At 46.6% G+C, this 17,869-nt stretch overlaps 1 protein-coding gene across 14 annotated transcripts in view; it reads left to right on the top strand.

The window, feature by feature from the left end:
* Positions 1 to 17,869, top strand: part of LPP (LIM domain containing preferred translocation partner in lipoma) — a 336,281-nt gene that overhangs the window by 116,542 nt on the left and 201,870 nt on the right. For all 14 annotated transcript variants that reach the window (XM_067002299.1, XM_067002298.1, XM_067002300.1 and 11 more), the window contains one exon: positions 2,346 to 2,547. In XM_067002299.1, coding sequence (XP_066858400.1) covers positions 2,355 to 2,547 — 193 coding nt within the window. In that variant the 5' untranslated portion in view covers positions 2,346 to 2,354. The remainder of the gene's footprint in view (positions 1 to 2,345; positions 2,548 to 17,869) is intronic.

Genomic DNA, 17,869 nt, shown 5'->3' with positions numbered 1-17,869 from the left:
TCACACACAAAGAGTGAAGGAGGTGGAAAATGACCACAAATTGTCCATTTCGTAGTGCTGGGTCAGACACTGGGACTGGCTTTCCTTTGCAGGCTTTAAGGAGAAATGACTCCTCCAGTAAGAAGCTTGTTACCTGGAGGAAACTTAGGCTAGAAGAGGCACACAGTTTTAACAAGCATTGCTGGCAGCTGGAGGTACTGTCTCCATGTGGAGGCCTTGCTCCTTCCCAACTTCTGCCCCCACTGATTCAGCATTACTGTCTAATAGCAAATTACTAGGACATGGCTGTCCATATAGGAGCCCATCAGACTACTTTCTCTGGTTCAAATCCAAGAGTCCTTATCTGCTCCTTCAATAAAGGACTCAACTGATCTTGCTCCACCATAAAGCTTCTAGGAGGCAGAGGCTTTGCCAGCCAGGGTGAGTTGGCAAAATAACTCCATACCTAAACCCCAACCGCTTGGTCTTGACATTTCTAGTGACACCTGAGCCCAAATTAGGAGAAAGGGGAAATGAAGTGTGATTTCTCCTTTTTTTTTTCTAGGTAGACTTAAATGCGCTGTCAGAAACGACTTCCTCATGCCTAAATGTTCCATATAATCCCAGGGGCTGGTTGCAGAGCTCCAATGTTACATATTTCTGAGAAGCATGTGTGCATGGACTTGTGCCTGGAAGGCACCAAGAACATGCCCAGGTAGGCAGGAGGTGGCCCTGCAGCTGCATTCCCCCATATATCAATGAGGAGATCCTCGGTTTCCTTGTTTGATGGGACGTGGCGGAGGTGACAATATCAGTCATGCGTTTGCTTTCAGATTTTAAGCACTGACCTTTATAGCTAGCTATATGTGGCTGCACTTCTCAGCTTTGGAAATGCCTCCTCGTGAGACATTCAAATAGATGGCTTCTTGCGTGACCACAGAGCTGTGTCAGAACAGCTAGAGAGCTGCAGCGCTGTGGGGCTTGGTAATGATTTCACTCCGAGGGGGTGTACATCTGCCAGAGGCCATCCTTCATCTGTCCCCATTCATCTTCCCCACCCTGACCTCAGAGGACTGCTCGCACCAGCCACCAAAGCCCTTTGCTGCCGTGCTCAGCAGAGCTGGGACTCCAGAGCATCTCTGCCCTGGCAGCAGCAAGAGACCCCTCTGCAAATCCAGCAGTGCCTTTGCTTTGCCCTGCCGTGCCCAGCTGGAAATGCTTTTATGCAACAGCAGTCAGCTAATATCTTCCCTGGCCCGGTGCTGTCTCTTGCACTGATCCTTTTCCAGCCTTTCTGATCTAAACAAATCTTTCCTGATCAAGTCCCAGCTGTGCCTGGTTTCCAGAGCCCTGGCGAGTCCCGACACTGAAGCAGGGCAGAGGCAGAAGTGACGGGCACTCAAGGGCTCCAAAATTAGCAGTGGCTTTTGTCCGTTTGGGGTCTTTATTTCCTCACCGCAGCTCAAAACCAGCTTAGAGGCATAACGTGCTGGTGCTGTAGGACCATCGCTGCTCCCCAACGGCTGTGGCTTGTGTGCAGTGGAAAGCACTTGTTCATTGCAGGTCAGCCCATTACAAACAGGTTTTTTATGGGCAATATTTTCAGCAGCGTTGAGTCCAGTTCTCAAAAGTGATGTAGGCTTTTAAACAGACCAAAGCCAAGATTTTCATAAATAAGTAATGATTTGGGCTGCCTCTGTTTTCTGTTACACAAGTTGAGATGTCTAAAAGGAGCCTGGTTGTCAGTGGTTTTGGAATCCTGGCGTTTTTTCAAAATTGACGTGCTTTTAAAATATCTTAAGCTGGGCATTCAGAAATGGAGGCATCAAGAAGGATTAGCTGCTTTTGAAATCCTTTTTCTTAAAAGTTCAAATGAACGACAGTGGGATTTGGGGCCACAAATGACATGTTGAAAAGTGCTAAAGGTATATTTTGGAAGTGTGTCTGGCTGCCTGTAACGACACTTGTCCCCAAAGCACCTGCAGTGCTCTGTGTTAATGTACTCACAAAAGCCTAGCAGGGAAAGGCAAATACATCGCTATCGTGCTGAATAGATGGTGGGAGTGATGGGCTTCTCCAGGGTATCGGCCTGCCTCAACTCTGGTTAGAAGAGGAAAATAACAACACTCTTGCAGACACGAGCAAGGAGCCGATCAGTAATTCCAACCAACTGGAGAAAGAAATGCAAGTTTGGATCTGAATTCCTGTGCAGTGGGACCAATATGCTTAAAGATAAACATGCAAAGGTTAAACACATTATATATTTTGTGGGTTTAATTTAACAAATTAGCAAAGTTTACAACTGTTAGCTCCCCCGCCTAAATTCCTAATGCGTGTGCGATTGATCCTTGTTTGCCTCTCCTCAGATCTGAACCATGTCCCACCCGTCCTGGCTGCCGCCCAAGAGTACCAACGAGCCTGTTGGTCACGTTACAGCGAGGATGGAGACCACGCATGCCTTTGGGACTCCCAGCATCTCGGTGTCCACCCAGCAGACGCCAAAGAAGTTTGCACCCGTTGTTGCCCCCAAGCCAAAGTACAACCCGTACAAGCAACCAGGAGGTGATGGTGAGTACAGTTTTTTAGGAAGGAACCGCAACTGTCTAATTCAAGGGAGTTAACCTTTAACAGAGACTGTGCTTGACTTTCTCTTGGCTCGTGTGTTTGTGGCAGCCTCCCTTTTTGAGATCGTTTAAATCAAGAAGAATGTGAAAGTATCTCTTCCCCCTTCCTCTGGCTAGCTACCTTCCTGAGAGGTGCAGGGCTGGAGGAGGACAGGGGGACAGATCTTTCTTGGTTTTAATTGGAAGCAGATGTCACATCTCCAAGACTGGTGATTTTCAAGGAGTTTTGCTTTTTTTTTTTTTTGTCTTTGCCAGTACATGTTAATCCAAGGAGTTGGAGCTTGAGCGCTCTCCTCAATATTGTTTCTTTTTGTGTGTCAGCACAATGGGAATCCTCTGCAAACATGGGATGGAGTTGGGGGTGTGGGTAGAGGTGTTAGGGCATGGATTTGACAGAATGGTTCTAGGCATGTTTCCTCTCCAGCCTGCTGGTTTGGTTCAGTTTTATTCTTTTTTGTCTACTGTGGCAGGCTCTTGAATGTGAAATAATTTAATGGTATAATTATGTGGATATTTACACGACTGTTACAGTAACCTCTAAAGATGTTCTGTCAGTAAAACAAAAGCCTACCGATCACCACTTGTCAGCCATGCTCTACCCCCTGCTTTAACAGTCCTGCTCTCTTCTTGCAGTTGAGCAGCAAACACAGTTGTTGGGTTCCTGTTCCATGGACATGTGGAGGCAGGGATAAACGCAGGAACAAACTCGGTTGTATTCAAGAAAATTGCCAAACTAGCTTTTGATTTTCAATTTTGGATGTTCTACTTTGTTCCATCTCCACTTTTCCTTCTTTTGTATTGAGTGCCGTAACATAAATCTTATCTGTATTTTTTTTTCCTTTTTCTACTCTTATTTTTTCAAATTGTGTGCATTTTCAGGAGGACTATAGAATAATGGAAAGGAGAAAGAAAAACAAAGCAACATATAAAATCTCACAGTTAAGCAATTTTCTAAAGTTAAGGGCGTTTAGTAGGAAAGTTGGAATAGTCTGACTAGTGCTTCGTTTTTTCCCTCTGCCACTCTAACTTCAGAGAATTCGGAACGAAAAAAGAAAATGTGTTGGAGGGGAGAAGCTAAGTCATATGCACCTGTTCTGTTGCCTTCAGTAACAAAACATTAGCAAGTAAGGGGAAGAGAAAGACATTTGGAATTAAAAAAAAAAAAAGTAAAAATAATCCATTTCTGAAGTGCAATGAAAATGTCACTTTCAAGTAAAGTGGAATTCTTAAAAAATAAGATTGTTATTTTTTTAATTCCCCTAAAACTTAAAATAATAATGAAAAGTGACACTTTTATTTTTCCTCCAGGAAAACTGTTGTTGATCACCCACTATTTTTTGTCAGAAATGTCACTATGCCTTAATTGTTGATGCTTTAATTATTGTAGATCTGATAATAAGTGACTCAGGAACATCACCACCTTCTAAAAAAAAATCTGCTTCTTGGCATTTGGGGAAGGAGACTTCCCATACGAGCAAAGCAGCACCCTGGTGCTGCAGGCTGCGAAGGGTAGGTGAGCCATGCAAGCATTCCTCATGCAACACAGGCTACCTGGTCCTGCCAGCGTCTGGTCTGTTAGAAATGGGGAGATTTGGGGAACGTAAAGGAGGCCTTTGCAGATTTTTATTTTTATTTTTATTTTTTTTCCCCGTATCAATCCTCTGCCTTGCATTATTCTGGGCTTTTGGAGATGCTACTGTCACCTGACAGGCTTGGGAGAACTGAGGGGTGGCAAAGAGCTGGTCAGGGACCGGCTGAGCGATGTGACGGCGTACCGGCAGCTTAAGCTAATCCACTTCCAGAAGGTGACACGCTGCCGGTCGGCGTCAGCAGCTGGTGCAAAGCCATTAGCTCAGCCATATATAACCCTGAGAACACGAGGCTTTGGGGATCTGGCAGGTGAGGAGGGACAGCAAGAAAATATTTAGCTCACCATGCCTCATTCACTTTTTATGGCTCTGTTCTCTCCTCCGAGCCCCCTAATTGTTTCTTCAACGACCTCTGTTGGTTTTGCAGCAATGATTCAGCCCCGGAGACAGCTCCGTGCCCCGCTGCCTAAAGGGGCACCACCTAAATGTGTTCAGCTGGGGCTTTCCCATCTGGTTAGCTGCAAGGCCGTAGGCGGAGGTGCTGCAGCTCCCTGTTGTAGTCGAGTGCATTTCCATCCCTCCACTGGGAAGACACCAGAATGACAAACCCCTGAGTCAGGCGCCTGTGTGTGCAGCAGGGAAGGGCTGGACCCAAGTTCCTCCAGCCTTTGGCCTCTCGCGTGGCTCTGGTGCCTCTGCGGTGGCCTTTCCTTGGTCTCACCTTGACTTTTATGTTTTTCCGGATACCTGCACAAAAGCCAGCCAGAAAGGTGCCGATGAAAAGAGAACTTTGAAGCAAGTTAGAAATAGCTAAAGGAGTAAAAAGAAAACAGAAATCTCATCAGCCAGCGGTTTATAAAACAGGAGCATTTTAATGTGCTGGAAGCAGTCAAGACGTGCGTGGTTTAGACCAGCTAAGTGAGCAATTTTCTCGGTGGTGCCAGTCCCCCTCATCGCTGTTTGCCACACTGCCTCGCTGAGGCTTGTTGTGAGCTAGATTTGTCACCTCAGCAGAGCAAAGGCCACGTCTTGCTGTCACAGGGATCTGTTTGGGGACCTTGGGGTATGACTACAGTAATAATACTACTAGTAATAAATAAGAACACAGCTCTGTGTTCATGTGTTGCATGGGTTTCTGCCTAACAGCTAGCCAGAGAAGTGGGGACTGCTGTGTTTTTATAGACCCTACAAACAGCAGACTGGACTTCCATGTATTGTGATCTGGGCTCGCTTTCTGGAGGATTTTGTGCTAGCCTTCCCTGTGGTGGCAGCTCGTGGAGGATTAACCTTGCTCGCCTCAAATGCTCCCTCCCTGGTTTGCGGGGTCTGTACCTCCTGCTTTGTTTTAGCCTCTCTCTTTGGGGATAGGGATGAGTTTCTGTGCTGGGGTTTCAGGCTGGCGGGTGGCAGCTCTTGCTGGGTTGCAGGAGCCGTGCTGGCACGGCAGTGTGCTGGGGCTCATCTGCTCCCCACCCCTTCCATATGGTCCCTTGCTGCTGCTCTTCATCTCCGATCCTTCCTCCCCGGCACATGGGAGAGGGAGATGCTTGCTTTCCTCTCCCCGTCTCTCAGCCCTCTGCAGCACCCTGCCAAAATCCCTGCACGCTCTTTCTCCGTGGGAAGAGTTGCTGCTGGGGTCTGTTTTCAGTAAGTTCAACCCAAGGGCGCAAACATTGCTGCTCAGCGTGGGCCTGATCCTGAGAGGTGTAAGCGCTGTGATCCTGCCCCGTGCAGGTGCCTGATGTCCTACACAGCTCCGTATGCACCCCCCAGAGGAAGGAGAGCTGCTTGAGCTAGGGGAGGATGGTTTTGTACAAGAAAAGCAAGTGTCTGTGGGGAGGAAACGTAGCTGCAAATGAGCAAGAATGGAAATCCAAATTAGGTGTCCAGACGTTCAAGCAGTGGCTCTAAAAGAGCTTGTGAGGCCAAAATCGGGGGTTTCAAAACCATGCAGAACTCCGTTGTCAGCCTCGGGTGCTCAGAAAGCCCGAGTCGGGGCTCCTCAGGTTATCGGATGGCTTGAGCGCAGTCACAGTGTCAGGCTTTGTGGTGTGATTTGCCTTTGGTTTGGATCCTTTTGGTTTCAAGCTGGTTTTCATAACCGCAAAAGCTCTTTCCCCCTTGCCTTCCCCTCCCCTCCAAGTAAAACCCCGCAGACACGAAGCGGTGCAAGCCCGGGAGCAGCACAGTGCTGATGCAAATCGAGCGCAGCCTGCGAGCCCTGGGAGGCTGCTCCCCAAGCAGGGGTGGGCTTTGCAGCCCAGCATTTACCAGCACTGGGATGAGAAGTACCGCCTGGCTAGGAAGCACGGGGAAGGCTTCCATCTCTGGTGCCCTTCCCGTACAAGCAGCCAAGCTCCTCATGGTCTTGCAATATATTTCATTCGCAGGGATCCGACCAGGCGTGTGTGCGAGACAGATAGCACAGGTCCAGCCCTGGCCACAAAGGGACGTGCAGATAACATCCCTCCCAGGACTGTCGTGGAGTTTATGGGGTTGCACAGCACTTGGGCAGGTTTCTCTGTCACCCCTCCAGAGGCTCTGAGGACAGGCTTTGCAAAATTAGCCACTTGAGTTTATGCTGCCAACTCCTTCTGAATTCCGTGTTTGTTAGTGCTGGTTTTTTTTCCTTGCAGTTGCCATCCCTGGTGAATGTAATACCTGCAGAAACGATTAATATGGATTTAATAATGGAAACTAAACGAAGAGATGAGAATTAATGCAAACTCTTTCGTTCTCCTTTCTTTCCTTGGGGCACTTTCAGGTATAGTGAATGACAGAAGGCTCATGCGCAGGTCTTTGTGGTTTTCATCTTCATTTTTATTTTTTAAAATCACCTCCTTCCATCTACCCTAGTTGGAGGAGTGGGCTGCGACTCACAAGGCAAGGCACAGCAGCAGTGCTGGCTCCAGGGCAAGCTTATGTAGTTGACACCACGTTGTGTATGCTTGAACCTGGCTGATGCAGGTTTCCCAGGTCCTGACCCTCTCTGCCCTCCTCCTCTTCATCTATGTGGAGAATGTCTAGCAGTGGCTAATTATATTCTGCTGTGTCTGTGAGGGACTGGGAGCGTGAACTATCATGCTGTTTGTTTTTTCTTGTAGGCAAATATACCTAGTGGGTTTTGTTTACAGCAGCTGCTATCAGTATCTCTGTCTAATTTTTGAAGCCTGGGTATGGATTTATTGGAATAGACACTCAGTGTTTTAGCTGTGCTGTTCCCTGCTCTGCAATCTTTGACAGTTCGTAGAAGCTAAACCGCTCCAGAGTCTATTCATTACTTGGATGAGAGCCCTGAAAGGATAAATTCAGGCTGACTTGGGAGATTCTGCATTTTTTTTCCCCGATGTTGTTGTTTTTCTGGTTGTCTGTGCTGGGTCTGCACCATAGCGTGGCATGAGCAAGCCCTGCTGCTGGAAGGGCTGCGTTTGGTTGTGGCAGAGGCATACCTGCTCTCATTACTGCTTCCCAAGAGCTTTTGGGGCATTTTGTTCAGTTTTACTCGTAGTTGGCAGGAAGCTCACGGACAAGAGCAGGGAGCCCTGTGCCAGCTGTGCTCTGGTGGTGTTTTCCATGCACTCAGCCCCAAACTAACATGAGATAATAGGATTTAGTTCAACCCCCTTTCATTGTGGTAGAAGCAAAGGCTTGCTATCTTGCACGTGGTGTGAGCTGCGCACCTGGGCTGCTGCTGCAGCCCACATGAGGCACGGCAATGTGCAGTTATCCACTCGTTTTGATGTTGGATTGGGTCCTGCAAATCACAGAGAGTTTCCAGCAGGACCTTCTAGTCTGCTTCCAGCTCTGCCACCAGCTGATAAAAGCATTGAAGCTCCGGGGGTGAGGCAGCATCTCGGTGATGGGACAGGAAAATAGGCTGAGAAATGCTGTAACCCTTTTCCGCTCCTATCACGCTCTCAGGATTGCACTTGCAGAGATGAAAAATGTTGTGGGAATAAAGAGGACTGCCACTGCTGCAAATCATCCTGACTGCCGAAGCACTGCCCCCACGTCGGTGCTTGTTTTTTAAAGAAAGCTTTTTTGAAACGAGTATTATAAACTTTTAAAGCCCTTCTAAATTCTTGCTCTCGTTCTTCCATGTGTTTCTCGTGCTGAATGAAATGGAGCAGATGAAGCAATACTTTATTCATTAGCGTCAGGACTGCATCATCCACAGGCACTTACAAAATACAGCCAGGGAAAATGAACTTGAATCTGCAGGCCTCTTTGTGGTGGCTTTGCTACCTTCCACGCAAGAGCATTTAACGGGCAGACCAAGCCCCCGAACCCTGCAGAACACGTGGGAAGCTGGGGGTCCCTCATTACGGGGTTGCCGAGAACCAGTTTGGAGCAGCCTTTCGGAAGTCTCTATTGATTTCCCTTTAATGACATCCTCTTCCCCGTTGGTTAAGAACCAAGTGAAACCAGTTGGAAGTTAGTGGTGGTTCTCATTTGTGTAATAGTGGATTTAAATCGCCCCGAGCAAGCCGAGTGGCGCTGAAGATGTGTGAGGCCAAGCTGGTGCCTTTGTGCCCAGGTAGCCGCCCCTCTGCTCCACGGCTTATAAAACCTTGATGCTGGTTAGACAGACCCCATACCCTTTGTGCTGGCAAAGCAGTAGCATCCCTTTCTGCTGGTCCCCCACCTTTTTGCCTCGGTTTCCTCTCTTATCTCTTTTCTTGTGTTTAAAGTTAAATGGAGACCGAGCTTTGCCGCGGTGTCTGCGGCACAGTGACCAGCGTCAGGACTTGGCGTTCTCCCTGGTGGAAATAAACCAGCGCTGGGTGGGCCCTACCGCTTTGATTGCAGTCATCTCACCAGAAGTTACTGCTTGGGCTGGATTATAGTGTCTGAGTCTGCTTTTTTTTTTGCTGGAGACAAATACGGAGGTTTGTGCTCTTGGCTTTGCTCTCAGGATGAACATTTTCTTTTCTGAAATACCACCTCAGATAACGGCACTGGGAAAAAATGCAACATAAAACAGGTGCATAAAGACTATTATTGAACCAGTATACTTATCTGTAGTTCACAAAATGTCAAGTCAAGCCACCGGGTTTTATTAACAATTCTGACTGTGTTTTGTTAGAATTACAAATATTAAACTTTCAGAGGCTTTGGAACATATTGCCACTTATTTGGGAACTGCTTGAAGTAATACCTAGCCTTGTTTTTCATTCTGGTGAGTGAGCTTGTATTTTCTTTGTTATTTGGTATCGTAAAGCAAACATTACACTCCTCAGCAGGTAGATTTTTAATTTTTTTCTGCCATGCATATTTTTTCTCTTTTTCCTTTCCTCCTGTCTGTCTGTTCTTTCGAGATACTATATTTAATTTTTCCACTTCATTATTTCAAACATTGAATAGTGATTCATCTTTGCAGTGGCCTGTTCTGTGAACCACAATAGTTTGGGTAGAATAAAGAAAAAGGGCAAAAAAGGGAAGGAAAAAAAAAAAGACGGATCTGACATACACTGGATTGGAAAGAAGCCATCTTTTTATAACTCAAATTGCAAACATCTGTCATCGACTATATCAAACCTACTTTTAAAAAGATAATGTTTGTTCTCTATATAGTTCTAAAGGGCTGTGGTGCCCAATCAAAGCGAGAGAGCAATGTTAATGCTGAAATAGCTTGAATTCAAGCAGGCAGCACTTGTCCCTTTTATTTTAATCTGAAATTTTAACATCCTCCAGATGCTAGTCTGTTAAATAATAACAATTGTTATATGACAGTTAACAGTCAAGTAACATTTCTTATTTTTTTGCCCTCGTTCACTCGATGCAGCTTTTTTTATGCCCTGAAAACTAACTGTTATAATAAAGGATTATACGTATATTTTTTTCCTTTTCTCTGCCTAAAGCTTTTTTACTCTGCCAGACGGAGTACTGCTAAGTCAGAGCAACCAATAAATGTCTATTGGATTATATTACAGGTTGGTCTAATAAAAGGTTAGAAGAATGAATGAGCAACTCTTGAAGCCACAGAAGCTGTAGCTGTGGCCAGAGCGAAGGCATTTCTGGCAGCGAACACTACACAATTACAATTTGGAATAAATATACTAGGCCTGAAATGCTTGTCACTTAGGCGAAGCACATGAAGATGGACTAGGTGCAAGAGCTGAGGGTCCAAGGTTGGGACCCAGAGTCCTGCAGCTCTGGCTTTGCAGAGGAGAGAGTTTAAGTAGAAGGGGATGAGCAGGTCTAGTTCCTAATAAAAAGACATCGCTATCTAAAAAATTCCCCTTCTATTGGCATCTTTAACTAGCATGCACCTTGGAAGGTTGTAGCCACGAAAGAACGTGCAGGCGTGCTCTCAAAGCCTACACAGGGATTGGGGATTTACCCGAACTATTTCAGGAGCTGCAGAGCACGATGCTGGAGTTACACATCCAGCAATTTCTTGGCAAAGCCACGTGCCAAGAAGCACCCAGCTCCCCCCGGCTGCTCTGGGTGCCGAGCAGACTGCAAAGGCTCCTCTCGAGAGAAGAGAATGCCGCCTGGAGCGGGGACAGACCAAAAGACTCATAGGTCTTTTTCAACTCCAATTCCTGAGATGACAGTGACTCAGGGAAGGTTTTGGTTTAGTCTAGACATGACCAAACCATAATGGAGAGCCTGGCATAAAGGGCTCGTTCGTAGCATGGTAGAGATCATGCTGACATAAGAGCTGGATTTTTTTTTTCTGTTGAGCACTGAATTTATGGGAAATGCCATGGAGGTAAGGAACCATTGTAGGAGGAGGGGCCTGGACAGCTGGGCCACCTCTGTTTGAAATCCATTTTGAAAGATGTAGCAGTGCATTTTCTAGATACTCTGCGGTAGCCTGATCCAGCTGCCTGGTGTGCGAGAGTCTGCCACAGGCAAGCTGATGGGAAGAGAAGGGGCTGGTATGGGTAGGAAAACGGTGCTAGAACGGTGCTGGTAAACACAGTCTTTTCAAAAGTAGGTTTGATATAATCAATGATATTTAAAATTTATACTATGAAAAGCTAATCTGATGAGGGTTAAATTCTTGCAAAGTGTAGACTGAAGGTCTGTGAGGTCGGTGACTTTATCCTGAGCTATACCTGCTAGCAGTGGACCCGTTCTTTGGTAGCAACATAACAAGATCAACTCCCCTAAGTTTTTGCCCCACGTTCCCCTCAACACACGCTCACAGTCTGAGCTCTGAGTTTCCCATCTCAGCCTGCTCCCCGCCAGCCGTGACACTCGGGGTCTTCTCCAGAGGGCACATTGCCAGGCCGTGGCCATTTCAGCACAAGCTGGGAGCGCTTTGGGGGTCCCGGTGGCTTCCTTGGGACCCCGGTGCACCTACAGTGGAAGCATTTTCATCTCATGCTCATCCAGAGCGATGCAGCTCTGCTCTTTGCAGGACCAAGGCACCTCTCAACCCCTGAAGTGTCAGCGCCAGCTTTACAACATGCCACCGAATTGTCCGAGGGAATGTGCTAACCCAAAGCGTGTTGTGTATTTGCAAAGTTTTTGCAGGAGGGTGAAAAGGGATAATAATAGTTCCCGAGCCACTTCTCAGGTAGGGGAAGGAAAGGAGCGTTTCTCAATAAGGATCCATTAACACTGCTCCGGCTGACAGGCAGTGAAACACAGGAGGTAAAAGTCCATTCTTCTCCCTTCCCAGTCCTGTGATTTAAAATGTTTGAAGGCACACTTCAGAAGCCGGGGAAGTAAAAGCCCCCAGTTGTGCCTGGAGACTCGGCAAAGGCCGCGGCGAGCGGAGGGGCTGCGGAGTGTTAATACAGTCCATCATTTTGTAACGAGCCCGATGTCCTTGTATGAGCTGTGTCAGGCTGTTGTCTGCACGCTGTCTTTGCTGATCACAGTAATCGGGTCATAAGAGAGGGAGAAGTAATAGTGCGTCTCTTAGCAACCAACCCCAGGAGAAAGAGAAAATTACTCAAACAGACTATCCAGCCAGGGAAGTAGAAAGATGAAATTTTCTGAAAGTCTGCTGGAAAGTGCTCAGGGACATAATTCTTTTATGTGTGAGATCCTTACAGGCTGAATCCAATGATATCAGACACTTTTTTTTTTTGTCGTTTTCCTGGTAAACTTTTATTTTTAATTGGCCTCAGAAAAACAGGGGGGGGGAGGGGGGGCGGGGGGGACAGACCTTTAAAACAGAGACATTTGGAGAAATAAGTAGCATATTTTTTTATTATTTTTAACAATGCCGAGGAGAAGAGGTTGGGGGGAGGTCGGCACGTCTCAGGCAAGACACGAGGGGAGCATCTTATCTGCACGAGTGCTTTGCATGCCTCCCGTGTCAGAACCAGCCGAAGCACGCTGCTGTGCCTGCCGGCCCCGTGGTGGCATGCGCACAACAAACTCGGTGGGCCTAAGTCGCACCGCACGGGCCTTCACGCCCCGTGAGTGTCACGGGCTGCATGCCGGCTGACGGATGGCTTTGAGGAGAGCCAGGGCCAATGTGCCCTCCCTGCCACCGTGCTGGGGCTGGGCACTCAGATGGGGCAGGTGCCGGCCAAGTCTGTGCCCGGTGTGGGTCTGGGGGAGCCATGGAGGGGAAGGCCTCAGAGGCCTCCTCGTCCTCTGTGCTCTTTGGCTGACGTTGGCCGCATGGCTCAGAGGGGAGGGCGGTGGTGAGGGCAGTTTGGCAGTCATAATAATAAATTCTGTCATGTTTATTTTGTATAGAGGGTGGGGAGAAGCTCGTAGACTCATATCTTATGCTTTTAAAAGATATTTTCTTTCTCCCAGAAAGCTGCACTTCTGTGGTCAGCTAGCTTACGTCCTTCTCGATGGGGTACGCCACTGCCATGGGAAAGGGGACTGGGTCTGGGGTGGTCTGCCCAGCCTCACGAAGCAAGAGCATAAATCCAAGTGTGTTTAGTGGGAAGGTTAAGATGGTCGAGCGTCTTCCAGATTTGCAATTGCATCATTTAAGCTATTGAGGAGAGAGAATGTTTCTGAAAGCCTCACTTTCCTCGCTGAAAGCCTGGCTCTGAGGAGACAGAGAAACTGTTGCATTTGTGGAGGAGAACAGATACCTTTAGGTGACTCATCCAGCCACAAATCGTGCCCTCCCTGTGCTTTTGTCTGCTTTTCCATCCCAGCGTAGGTCTAGGTTGTGTGGAGGAATTGGCTCGTCCCTCCATGGGATAGCTTGACTTCCAGAGACAGGTTAACCTGCAGATTTAGGTGGTTTGATGAGGGCTGCAACCATTCCCCCAAATCGGGGTCCAGGACAGTTGGCTAAAGGGTTTGGGCCAACTTCTGGGCTGCCAAACTTGTGCTGTTGTTGGTACCTGGCTTTGCTCAAGTACGTGTGTGAGAGATCTCTGGCTCAGCCTATGGATTGTGTTGCAGACGTGTTCCAGGAGAGAATTGCTAAAGTTTCCTTAGATGAGGCTGACTTCAGCATCTTATCCTGGAAATAATCAGTGGAAGAGAGAGGAGAAAAAAGCAACCTTGCAGCTGTACAGAATTAATGGCTTAGGAGCAACATCTACTACTGTCAGGGAAAAGTGAGATAAGGAACAATATTAATTGTAACTGCTTCCAAACAAATCAGAGAGGCTGCTGCTTTGCTGTCTTGTCACGAAGAAGAAAGACTTTCTTCCTTAAAAGTTTAGTAATTGAAGAGTTTCCTTTGCTATTTTTAGGAGTGCCAGTAAATGATGTTTCCTGGAAATTTTCCCCCAGCTCTATAAATACTGCCTGGGGCCTGTAATGGTGACTCAGTTTGGGAAGTCAACACCATGCACTTCCTCAACACAGCCAAGCAGCCCACCAGGCAGAGAGCACAACTTCTGCAAAATGATTAATTCTGTATTGGTTTTTAAAACTGCAGTACAATTAAGCTCCTTCTTGGAAACTGCCTCCCTGCTGCTCAGGCTTACCCTCCTGCCATGTTAGAAGTGAAGGCACAGGGGTCTGGGGGAGGCTGAAGTTTAGCTGGGGTCTGGAAATCCTGTTGTAAATGGTGTTTTGGTGTTTTGTGGTGCCATGGTGTCCTCTCAGTAACGGGCTCATCAAATGGCCCCAGCTGATGAACAGATGCATTGTTCCCAATCACCACCCCTCGCTGTCCTGGGACTGAGGTTCTCTCACAGATCCTGGTTTTGTCATTGGGTCCTTTCCCCTCGTGCTTTTTGACATCACTTTTTGCACTGGCTTTTTGTGCTCCATTTGGGCACAAATCGAGCCGTTTTATAATTTCTTGTGTGGTACCCAAGGGAAAGCAAGACCTGGCTGACTGAATTCATTCTGCAAGTGTAGAAGGAAAATTGCATTGGGAGCTCAGGTCTGACACAGCTGTCTTACGTAAAAATGAATTTATAAAGACAAGAGGCAACACATGAAAGAAGCGTGACCTGGGTAAAATCACAGCTGGCCTGCATCTCCTCTGATACCAGCCCGGACATGAGACCACACAGCCATAACAGGTAACGTATGAGATGTTGCAGTGTATTCGTCTTCTGCTTAGTCCATTCAGAAAGGCTCCATATCCCAATGCCTTAGATTCGGATTAAATTTGTAGATCCCATTTTCCTTGTTAACCCGTTCCTGCCGGCAGTGGGCCTGTGGAGTTTAAGCCTCTAATCCTCCTCTGCAGCAGGACAGGCAGATGGGTTTGTGATGTGAGAGTACCCGACCGACTTCTCTGTGCACATCAGCACTCAGCCTGTGTGGGTAAGAACAAGATGTGTGCCTTCAAGAGGGAGAAGTGACCTTGTGGCAGCAGAAGGGGGTCGGATGGGTGGATCTCCAGCCACCAGATCTCCAGGTTTTGTGGAATTGTTCACTTCCCTCGTTAGGGACAGGAGTCATTTAGAGAGCTGCAGGAATGATTGGTTTGGCTGAGCCTGAAAACTCCGATTTGTAAAATATTTCTCCACGCCACTAAATTGCTCTTGTTGGCCAGACAGAAAATACTTCAAACCTAGCAGCTAATCCAAGGCAGGAGCTGTGATGCATGATTACAGCTGAGCTCTTTTTCCCTGCAATCACTGTTGGACTTTTTAAACAAATAATAGCTGAACCACCGCGTTTCCACTCTGAGTGTATGGTGCTTTCCTGAGGTATTCCTGAGACCAACTAATGGAGGATCCATTTTCCTTATTATTCCTTCTCATGTGAGAAGACTGTTATCTTCCTGTTTCTCATGTGATACTGTACACTTTGTACTCAGCGCTGCCTGTTTGTGTGTGTCCAAAAGTGCTCTTGCTAATTATCCCTTTTGCCCCAGCCGGAATGTGTTGTGTAACTGTGGCAGGGAAACAAATAAGAGAGAAAAAAGTAAGCAGCGTGGTAACTATTTTGAGAGATGAGCTTTCGGCTGTCATGTTGATTTTCCCAAGAGATACAGCATGTCCAGTACCTCCTGTAAGTTGACCATCCAGCATGGCATGGGTCTCCAGAGCGGGAATATTCCATTTTAAGACTCAGTTGGGTAAGACACGGCCTCGTGTTTGGTGGACACCGCCAACTATTTAAACATTCAAGTGCTATGAATTCCACCTGTGAAACTGGAGGCGGAGGTAACACAAGTTGGAAAATGAGGGCCTAAATGTCATGGCCTAAAGGTCACATTTCGCTGGCTGAAAGTGCAGTAGTCACCACAAACGTGAGTCTTCAGGAAGGGAATTGTGAGGCTCTGTATTTATTTGATCTCGGTGTACCTGGCCAAATATGCTTAATTCACGCTATGTCCAGAGCTAGTGTTTCTAACAAACTTGTCCAACAAATGTGGTTCTGATCTTAGGAATCAAAGTCCTCATTTCTCATTTATTTTTTTCCTTTCCTTCTCGTGCTCCAAGAGCGGTGATGAAGGTTCTGGGAATTTGTTCGGTCACTGGGATGGAGTTGAAACCAGAGCTTTCTATTCTAGCGGTTTTGGCTTTGTCATGCCCAGAGCAATGAAAGCTCTTTGAGAGGAGCCGGAAAACTCATGAGGCATCAGAAGCAGCAGAAAGATGCATCTTATTTATATAAGCATTTAATTGCGAAATCTTTTGGCTACTTAGAAAAATGATTAGTCAAGTCTATTGGAAGGCAGAGAATGTCTATTTGTGGGAACAAGGGAAGGTTTGATCTTCTCAGATTTCCTACCTTTTTGTTTTTCCTTCTTCTCTATTGCAAATACTAAATGATTAAAGCGGGGGTATTGTTTTGAAAGGAAGATTTCTGAAGGAGCTTGGAGGATTCTGTGCTTCCTGTTTGTTGATTATTTCATATAGAACAATCGCTGTTTGCAAGTGGCTAAGAAATGACAAAGCATTTGTTTGTGGGTCCCAAAATTTTAGCATGGTACCTGCAAGTGAAGTCTTGTTTTTGTTTTATTGTACCTCATTCAGCGGTACTGCAGGTGACGTTTCACTCTGACACTTTTGCAGCCCGGTTGCTGCAAAGTTAGGTCAGCGATGGCTCCTCTGAGTGGTTTTACATAAAAGCAGCTGTCTGGACCTTGCAAATAAGTTTGTTATTTATGCACAAAGAAGAACTGAAGCCAGATCCTTCTTGTCAGGGCTGGCCCAGTACAGCTGAGAAAAGGCACAGCCTGCAAGGAGAAAACACTTTCAGCTTTAGCCAGTAGCTCCAGTTCGTATTGGGAATAATCTGCACTGGGACACAGATGTGTTTACTGTGAAAATGCCAATTTTATATCATAATATCTATGTCCTTTTTTCTATTTGTGAGAAAATAAAAGAGAATGAAGCTTTCTGTCTTTGATTAAATATATTCCAGTTAGGATTTGGAGGCTGTATCCCAGCAGGCTTATTCACATACTGTACTTCAGCTGTGGGCTTATCTTAGTGGGGGAAAAGTTTGTTCCACAGTTAGCTGGCAAGTGGAGACCAGTGGCTGGTGAAGTCTCGGCTGAAGCTGTGTATTTAGCTGCTCTTATCTGCGTTAGCAAGTGGAGTGGAGCACTACATTATTTTTAGGTCATCCTAGTGACTCAGGTGAGAATCACAGGTCACAATTTTGCCTCCTCCTAGTCGTCATATGCGAGCTACTGGAGTGCATCTGTAACACCAGTGAGATCCTTCCTGAGCTGGTGGGATCTTGTGACCAGTAGTAGTTACGATGCAAGTGGGCTGGCGGATTTCTATCGGTCAGCTGGCACACGGTCTCTGCTGGGGGTTTGGGAAGTTGCTTTCAACCCATGGGTGCAACCTGATCTGTACCTCAGCAGTTGGACACGTTCTTTATCAGCATCGCTACCTGCTAAGCCAAGAACAGCTTCTCAGCCTTCATTGACACGTTGTCTGCTGCCTATCATGAAGCTCTAAGTAAACAACCCTGTGTGGGATCAGCAGATCATCTTTGTGGCATTTCTCGTCATCTAAACAATAATTCATTAAAAATTTAATGATTCTTTTGCTGTGTAGAGGGAAAAAAAAAGAGAGCTGGCACCTTCCTTTAAAGTTTCTGTCTTTTGTATTGTTTGGTGATTTTTGTTTTGTTTTGGAGTTTTTTATTTTATTTTGGAGGAAACAGAGTTGATAAACCGAAAGAAAACCATGTTGTTACAAAAGCTTGAGTGCTTCTGAGAACATTTAAAACAAGGATGACTAGAAATGACCTTTCCATCCTGGAGCGAACTTTGAGTGTGTTCTCCCTTTGGCATTTCTAATGATAGACTTTCCATCTGGTCTTTGCTTAAAAGCTAAGATGCAACTTGTGTTTTTTCACATT

This window comes from Anser cygnoides, chromosome 9 (genome assembly GCF_040182565.1).
Source record: "Anser cygnoides isolate HZ-2024a breed goose chromosome 9, Taihu_goose_T2T_genome, whole genome shotgun sequence".
Lineage (NCBI taxonomy): Eukaryota > Metazoa > Chordata > Aves > Anseriformes > Anatidae > Anser > Anser cygnoides.
The sequence above is the reverse complement of the archived record's forward strand: the minus strand, read 5'-3'. Positions and strand labels throughout refer to the sequence as shown.